Source organism: Orycteropus afer, unplaced genomic scaffold (assembly GCF_000298275.1).
Source record: "Orycteropus afer afer isolate SDZICR_OR568_19922 unplaced genomic scaffold, OryAfe1.0 scaffold00215, whole genome shotgun sequence".
NCBI lineage: Eukaryota > Metazoa > Chordata > Mammalia > Tubulidentata > Orycteropodidae > Orycteropus > Orycteropus afer.
In genome coordinates, this window is record NW_006921802.1 from 581,888 (window position 1) to 590,777 (window position 8,890).

General features: G+C 38.0%; 1 protein-coding gene across 1 annotated transcript in view; it reads left to right on the forward strand.

Moving 5' to 3' along the window:
* SNX25 (sorting nexin 25) overlaps positions 1-8,890 on the forward strand; it is a 255,337-nt gene that overhangs the window by 243,812 nt on the left and 2,635 nt on the right. Inside the window, exon 16 of the mRNA XM_007948369.2 lies at positions 5,038-5,104. Coding sequence (XP_007946560.2) covers positions 5,038-5,104 — 67 coding nt within the window. The remainder of the gene's footprint in view (positions 1-5,037; positions 5,105-8,890) is intronic.

The following is an 8,890-nucleotide window of genomic DNA, read 5'->3' on the forward strand; positions in this document are numbered from 1 at the left end:
GGCACTTAACAACAACAACAACAACATATATATATATATATATATACACATATATATATATATATACACACATATATATATATATACATATATATATATATATATATATACACACACGCACACACACTAGGTCACTAATAGGTGTCTATACTATATAAATAATCATACATCTATGGATGCTGAAAACCATTGAGCCTAAAATAATAACAGGAATAGCAATGAACTCTTAGGTTGCCCTTGCCCCCTGCCAGGCACTGCTATGAGCATGTTAATGTACACTCACTCATTTGATCTCCCAACAACCCTATGCAGTGAGCACTATTATCATCCCTACCTTCCAGAGGAAGAAACAAGAGACCCAGGAAAGTGCAGTGCCTTACCAAGGTTACATAACTGGTTGTGCATACCGTGGCAACTGATACACTGAGAATATACCTCAGCAGCTGGTACCAGTCTGGGCCTTGACTATTGGACTTGGCTAATGTTCTCAGTCTAAAAGTTCACAAATGAAAGAACCATCACCTTCATGAATGTAGTGGATTGAATTGTGTCCCTCAAAAAGATATGTTGAAGTCTTAACCCCCAGTACATGTGTACGTAACTTAGTATAAATAAGTAAATAAATAAATAATTGGTCGAAGGTCAGTCATTTCAGGAAGTGGCATTTGATCAAGAACCAGTGATACTGAAGGAAGAAGTCCAAGCTATACTAAAGGAATTGGTAAAAAGAAAGGAAAAAAAAAGGCTCCAGAGAATAATGGAATATTCATTGAGAAGTTTCAACAAATGGATGCAGCTCTGAAGGCGCTTACTCAATTATGCCAGGAAATTTGGAAGACAGCTACCCGGCCAAGTGAGTGGAAGAGATCTGTATTTGTGCCCATTCCAAAGAATGGTGATCCAATAGAATGTGGAAATTATTAAACAATATCATGAATATCACATGCAAGTAAAGTTTTGCTGAAGATAATTAAAAATTGGTTGCAGCAGTATATTGACGGTGAATTTCCTGAAATGCAAGCTGGATTCAGAAGAGGATGTGGAATGAGGGATATCATTACTGATGTCAGATGGATCTTAGCTGAAAGCAAAGAGTACCAGAAAGATGTTTATCTGTGTTTTATTGACTATGCAAAGCCATTTGACTGTGTGGATTATAGCAAAGTATGGATAACATTGTGAACAATGGAAATTCCAGAACACTTAATTGCACTCTTGAGGAACCTATACGTAGGCCAAGAGGCTGACATTTGTATAGAACAAAAGAATATACTGCATAGTTTAAATCAGGAATGGTGTGCATCATGGTTGTATCCTTTCACCACACTCACTCAATCTGTATGCTGAGCAAATAATCTGAGAAGCTGGACTATATGAAGAAGAATGTGGTATCAGGATTGGAGGAAGACTTATTAACAACCTGCAATATGCAGATGACACAACCTTGGTTGCTGAAAGTGAAGGTGACGTTTGAAGCACTTACTGATGAAGATCAAAGGCTACAGCCTTCAGTATGGATTACACCTCAACATAAAAATCTTCACAACTGGACCAATAATCAACATCACAGTAAATGGAGAAAAGATTGAAATTGTCAAAGATTTCATTTTATTTGGATTTTCAGTCAACACTCATGGAAGCAGCAGTGAAGAAATTAGACGTCATGTTGCACTGGGAAAATCTGCTGCAAAAGACCTCTTTAAAGTATTGGAGAGGAAAGATGTTGTTTTGAAGACATCAAGGTGTGCCCAACCCAAGCCATGGCATTATCCATCATCTCATATGCATGTGAAAGCTAGACAATGAATAAGGGAAGATTGAAGAAGAAGTAAGCCTTTGAATTGTGGCATTGATGAGGAATAGTGAAAATATCATTGACTGCCAGAAGAACAAACAAATCTAGACTGGAAGAAATACACTGGAATGTTTCTTGGAAGTGAGAATGGCCAGACTTCATCTCACCTACTTTGGTCATGTTGTCAGAAGGGAACAGTCCCTCGAGAAGGATGTCATGCTTAGAGAAAAAGGGGAAGCCTCTCAACAGGACAGTTTGACACAGTGGCTGTAACAGTGGCCTCAGGCATAGCAAGAACTGTGAGGATGGCGCAGGACCAAGCAGTGTCTTCGTTCTGTTTGTATATAGGGTCACTATGAACCGGAATCGACTCGACAACACCTAACAACAACAACAACAACCGCAAGCCAAAGCTAAGAGAACATATAATATCTACCAGTAATTTTGGGGCATATATTTTATACATAGCCCTGTAGGGGAGAGAGAAAAATATATCAAATGTATATTCTGCCTTAAGTGGATTTTTACAGTACTAGAGCTTTACAGATGTAATTTACACTGGGCAGTAAAGACAGATTCTAGACTAAAGGCAAAGATTTATATGTGGATGTTCATTTTAGCATAATTTTAATGATACACATTTGGAATTTAGCTAAACTTTGGAATGGGGATAGTTAAATTATTTAAAAAGTATCCATATGATGCAATTGTATCCAAATATTAAAAGTCCTTCAGATGTAAAATTTATAACCTTTTATGTTTTAGGCACTTTAAGATATATAACTTGATTCAGTGTAGGTGAAAAAACAAGTACTCCACCCAGAATATGAATATGGTACCTTACTTTTCCTCAGTGAATCTGCCCTGTTAAATAAGTCATCCTTCCAGTTTGCCATAGAGTTGATATGAATGCAGAATCATTATCCTAGCTTTTGTCAGAGTGTTCTTTATGATACAAAGAGATTGGGAGACATGGTGCACATGAAGAGCCAGTCAGGCCAGAGTAATCCTGTCTTTGCAGTATACTTCCTCCATGATATTCCTGCTCAGAATCATATTTGGTTTTGCTAGTGACATTTCGGAGGGGAATAAATAGAACATCATTCATAATGAGATGTGATATGTTTGCCGTTAGCAAAATCCTAGTTCTGCTGCAGCTGCCTCTCTGTTGAACAATTGAGTCCTTGAAAGGAATGATGGGGCTGTGTGTGTGTGTGTAGTTGTGGCGATGAGTTTAGGGGCTGGGGAAAGATAGGAAAAAGCAATAGAGTAAGGGGAGATCAGTGATGGCAGAAATTCTACAGCGGAGTCATTGTTGGTTCCTGCTCAAGTGAGTACAAAAATGGACTGATTTCTCATAACCGGTGACTTGGCTGTCGGACATTCTTCCTAGAGCTGCACATGTCCTCAGACCTCTGGTGTGTTCTGCCTCCCTTCTCCCTCTCAAGGCAGAGTGATCTTATCACCATGCTCCTCCCTGGCTGCTGCCTGCCTAAGATGAACTGTCCTGCATGCTGTCCACCTGCTTCTGAAATCCATCAAATATTTCAAGAAGTTTTTCAGGCATGGTTCTGACACTAAGACTTGACTTTTATTTGAAGGATTAATAACAGTACTTAAACTAGACATATAAAAAACCAAACTGAACCAAACTTACTTTGCCATCGAGTCGTTTTGACTCATAGCGATCCCTCTTTGAGTTTCTGAGGTGGTATCTCTACGGAAGTAGATTGCCCAGTCTTCCTTCCGAGGAGTGGCTGGTAGGTTTGAACCACCAGCCTTCTGGTTAGCAGTCAGATGCCTTAGGCATTACACCACCAGAGCTCCCAACTAGACATTTAGATTCACTTAAAAAATTAGTAACTACTTTAGAGTGTTTTTAATTCTAGTCTAGCAACAGGGCTGTGTTGATTGTTAACCAACTTCAGTTTGTGCAACTCTTGATGGAGATGCTTGTGTAAATTTGCTCCTTTCATGTTTTTTTTATTGGGTATAAGAGCCCTGAACTCTGCTCCATCATAGCCAAATGTGAATTTCAGTATCCAAACATTTCCATGAATGGAGGTGAATGTATAAGTGGACATTTTGATTTAAATTCCAGTTTGTTGACCTAAGGCATCCTGGTAGCATTTCTTTGCTTTGTTTTGGTTCATGTTCTTGTTCTATACCTATAAAACACACAATATTAGCCAGACCACCAGAGCAAAAAATAAACACGATGAGGAAGCTAAGGCTCAGAGAAGGTGATTTATGCGCAACTATAGTAAGCCCTAGCGGTACAGTGGTTAAGCACTTGGCTGTTAACTGAAAGGTCAGCAATTCGAACCTACTATCCACTCCACAGGAGAGAGACATGGTAGTCTGCTTCTGTAAAGACTATGGCTACAGCCTTGAAGGGAGCTCTGGTGTCGTAGTGCCTAAGGCATTTGACTGCTAACCAGAAGGCTGGTAGTTCAAACCCACCAGCCACTCCTTGGAAGGAAGGTTGGGCAATCTACTTCCAAAGTGATACCACCTAGGAAACCCGAGAAGAGGTCGCTATGAGGCGGTTCAGACTCAATGGCAGTGAATTTGGTTTTGGTTTTTTGACAGCCTTGAAAACCCCATGGGACAGTTCTCCTCTCTGTAGGGTTAGTACAAGTCAGAATCCACTCAACAGCAGCAATATATATTCTATTAGAAGTCATACGGGAGAGCATTGAGTTCACATCTCACTTAAGATCCAGGCTCTTTGCAATTCAACTTCCTTCCCCCAAAAGTATATGATGATATACAAACCACTGCTCAAATGTGAGCAGTTAGGCACATCAATTCATTAATATTTCAAAATATTTGTCAACATTTGACTACAGATGTTTCTGTTTTAGAGCAGTGTGTTAGAAAATTGGGTTCAACAAGTGAGACAGAAATCTAAAATAGGAATTGCTGTATCTGCCAGTGGAAAATAGACATGTTGTCAGTAACCCAGGGACATATGAAGTAAAGTGTTATTTCCACTTGCTAGCTCAGCTGTTGTTTAGGCATTGAAAAACTGCAAAACTTCGTAGGTTGCTAAGTAGCAAACAAGAGTTTTCCAGGGCAGAAGCTGCTAACCTAGACCTTAATTCTGCAGATACTGTAGCCTTGACTTGATGTCAAGACTCAGATTAAATTAAATGCATAAGATTTATGCTTTGTACAGCTATTAAAATGTCATAATTTGATATCCCATGATAATAATTTTCCCCTGGTTTATATTTTAGTGTTTAAATGGGTGAGAAGAACGTTAATTGCTCTTGTTCAGGTCACTTTTGGAAGAACCATCAACAAGTGAGTAGCATGAAATTAATTGAATTTATGCCTTACTTTTTGTCTTAATAGTCAGAATTACTTTTTGGTAAGGTAGCCAGTGATCGCTCTAGCTTCAGGGATTTTATTTTCTTTTACTTTAGTTTCTGATATATTTCTAAAATTGAATAGGGAAGCTGATTTCTTGAAGAATTTTTCCCAATGAGTGCATGGTGAATTAGATGGTAAAAGCTGGAGCTAATTCTGACATTCCGGCCAACCATGAACAGAACGTTCTCTTCTGTAAACTTCTTTTGACCACAATGACTGGTTTGTGTATCTTAAGTTTAGTATTTTCATGACACATTATGGGAGGAGTCTAAGGCTTAGACTCTAAGCCAAAATGAAAGTGGCATGAGAATCACATGGCAGGTAATTATATTAATTAATACTTGGCTATCCATCAGGTATGTGTGTGTGTGTTATCATTCATATAACACTGTTGTAAATGATATGTATATTCTGATGGATATGTACATTATCCATATACATAAAAACGTGTATTATATATGCACATCTTTCACAGAGTATTCTAGTGTTATTTATAAAAAGTAATCGACATTTTGTTCATTTATTTATGTCAGCTCAGTAGGTCTGTTGCTGAGAACTTACACCAAGACTAAACCCACTGCCATTGAGTTGATTCCAACTCAACCTTAGCGACCCTTATTGGGTTTCCAAGGCAGTAAATCTTTACTGAAGTAGATTACTCAGTCTTCCTTCCATGGAGTGGCTGGTGGTTTTGAACTGCCAACCTTCTGATTATATTAATTTCTAGTAAAATAATTGAAAATTTTCATAACTGCATTATCATGCAGCCAATAGAAATCAAATAGAATTATTTAGATAGGTTTATATAGAATTGGATGGCAATGGTGATTCAGTGGTAGAATTATCACCTTCCCTGTGGGAGTCACAAGTTCTGTTGCTGGCCAGTGCATCTCAAGCACAACCTCCACCCATCTGTCAGTGGAAGAGGGCATGTTGCTGTGGTGCTGAACAGGTTTAAGTGGAGCTTTCAGACTAAGAAGAACTAAGAAGAAAGGCCTGGTGATATACTTACAAAAATCAGCTGAGGAATCCCCAAGACTGTGGCGCTTTGACACCTGTCAGGCCGGGAACTGAACTCACCCCCATGACTCAACTTAGCCAAATGATAGGCCTGTAAGTTGCGCAGTAACGGGAAGTTATACACTCATTAGAACTGAGATCAAAAGGGCATCATTTGACCAGGGATAAAGCTAAGAAGGCAGGAAGGGATAGGAACAAAGGACTAAGGGAAATGGTAAACACAGGAAGCAAGTGGGTATTACTATTACATTGAAAGGATTGCAGTGAATGTCACAAAACAAAATGTATGTATTGTTGAATGGAAAACCAATTAGCTCTGTAAAATTCCACCCAGATCACAGTTTAAACAGTGATCCAGTCCCATTGCACATGAGGCAGACTTGATGGCAGCTAACAACATAGAGTCAGGTCTGAAAGGATTTGTAGAGATTAGTCTACTTTCTCATTTTGCAGGTGAAGATGCTGAGAACCAAAGAGGTCAAGTGACTTGCCTAAGGTCACAGGGCTGAACAGCAACCCGGATTCCAATCTTGCCCCGCTGGCATGGTTCCTGCTTTTCTCAGCCATATTTTAACATTGTTTTTGCAGCTGACATTTGGAACTGCTTTTATTAGGATCTTTTAAATAGTAACTCTGTATTCAATATTCTTCAAAAGATAAACATTACAACTTTGAGTCAGATGTTAGAAATAAGAAAAAAGTCACTTTTTTTTTTTTTTAAACAGCAAAATAAAGTTTAAGATGAAATTATCAGATTTTTCTAAGTTAAAAGATTTGGTAGTCAAACATATAAAAACCAACCAACCCACTGCCATCAAGTCGGATCTGACTCATAGCGACCCCTCCTTGGGTTTCTGAGGCAGTATCACTGCAGAAGTAGATTGCCCAACCTTACTTCTGAGGAGTGGCCAAGGTTAATATGATAGTTTTACCATGTAGATCCTATATATATATTTTTTATGGCAAATATAGTAAAGAATATTTGTTATTATTTTTATTGATTTGCAAATAGAATATATTTTCCTGTTTTAATTTTATTTCCAAGATTTAAAAAGTGATTTTAGCCATCCATCAGAAGCTTGTATTACTGACTTAATATCATAGGCTTTTGTTTTCATCAGAAGAATGGCCTCTTTCACTTGCTGTTACAGTCTAAGATAATCCTCTTACCTTAGTTATGACAGGCCTTGGATAAAGATGTTTCCAAAATGGCTCTATTTGCGCATTTATTTTCCCATTCAATTTCAGCAGATCATGTGAGCTTTCCTTGTTCCATTTATGATACAGGCTTTTAATTATAAAATGAGCAGCTGGGCTTTGTGAGTGGTGAATACATTTGGCAGTTATTTTCATGGGTCTGGAAAAGAGGCTTCATGTAGAGAATTTTCAGGCAGTTCATTTCAGTTGGGCTTTTATCAGGTAGAGAATGATGGAGCACCTGGCCCTTTGCTATTTTTGCCTTTAACAGATGATGACACATCATAAAGTTAAGCAGCAGTACTGTGTGCGCCTACTGCCTTGTATCAACTATAATTTCACAGACAAGAATTGCTTCAAGAGCTTCCTACAGGTTTTGGCTAATAGAAAACCAGACCTAAGTTGGTAGAAAATTCTTGGGTGATGGCCTTTGATAAAAGTCACTTACCTAATTTTAAGTTGTAAATTGAAATTTTCTTTATTTCTTCATGGAATGCCAGTGATTAAGCCAAAGCAAGACTACAGAACAAAAACAAGGTGCTGACATACTTATGTAGATTTTTCTTAGAAGTCAGATAGATAGTCTGTCTCTTGAAGCAGAAGTTATAAATATTATTTGGTCTATATTTGAACTGTACAGTTCAAAGCATAATAGGGAAATATCTTCAGAAACATGTAGTTATATACAGAATTAACATTATAGTTAACATTAAACCCTATTGACCCAATAGAGTTTAGACATTCCTTCAGTAGTGACTGATTACTATGTACTGTGCAATATGCTTGAGACATCTATTTCAAATAATATTTCTAAAAATCTTGCATCGTCTCTTTAAAATTCTGATTGAGAAGTCAGATTCTTAAAATACTTTTTGTTTCATTATTGTTCATGCATCGAGATTGAAATTTCAGGTCTTTCTGGTATTAGTCTAAGATGACTCTTTCCCCTTTTCGATAGAGAGACTTCCTCCTCACAACTGGACAACTCTTGGGCACTTTGAACTGTGTTTTCTTGACTCCTGATAGCAGACGTCTTGTAACTGGTTAAAATTTGACTAATGACTAATGAAATAGGGTTGTGTGGAAAGCCTGGGTAGCCAGAAAGGAGCTCATTTATGCGTAACTGTGAAAGTCAAATGTCTGCCCAGATTTCATTCCCATTGAAATTTGAAATGGACTAGATTAGCAGTGTTTCAAAGTCTTTCACTTTGTGGTGTAAGGGAGTATCCTTGTTTTCCTTGCCTCATGAATGTAAGAGATGTTCCCCTGGGCCAGAGTATTCTGCCCAGCATTCACCTGCCATAGCAACACTCAGAGACTGCTGGTCAAAAAGCTTACTTCTCACCCAGGATGTTAGGAGCTCAGGGAGGTTTTCCAGACAACTTTTTTTTTTCCTTTAGTTTTATTTTTTTTTTTTAATTGTGATTTGGGTGAAGATTTACAGAGCAAATTCACTTTCCATACAGCAGTTCACATATACTCTGTCTCATGTCATTGACC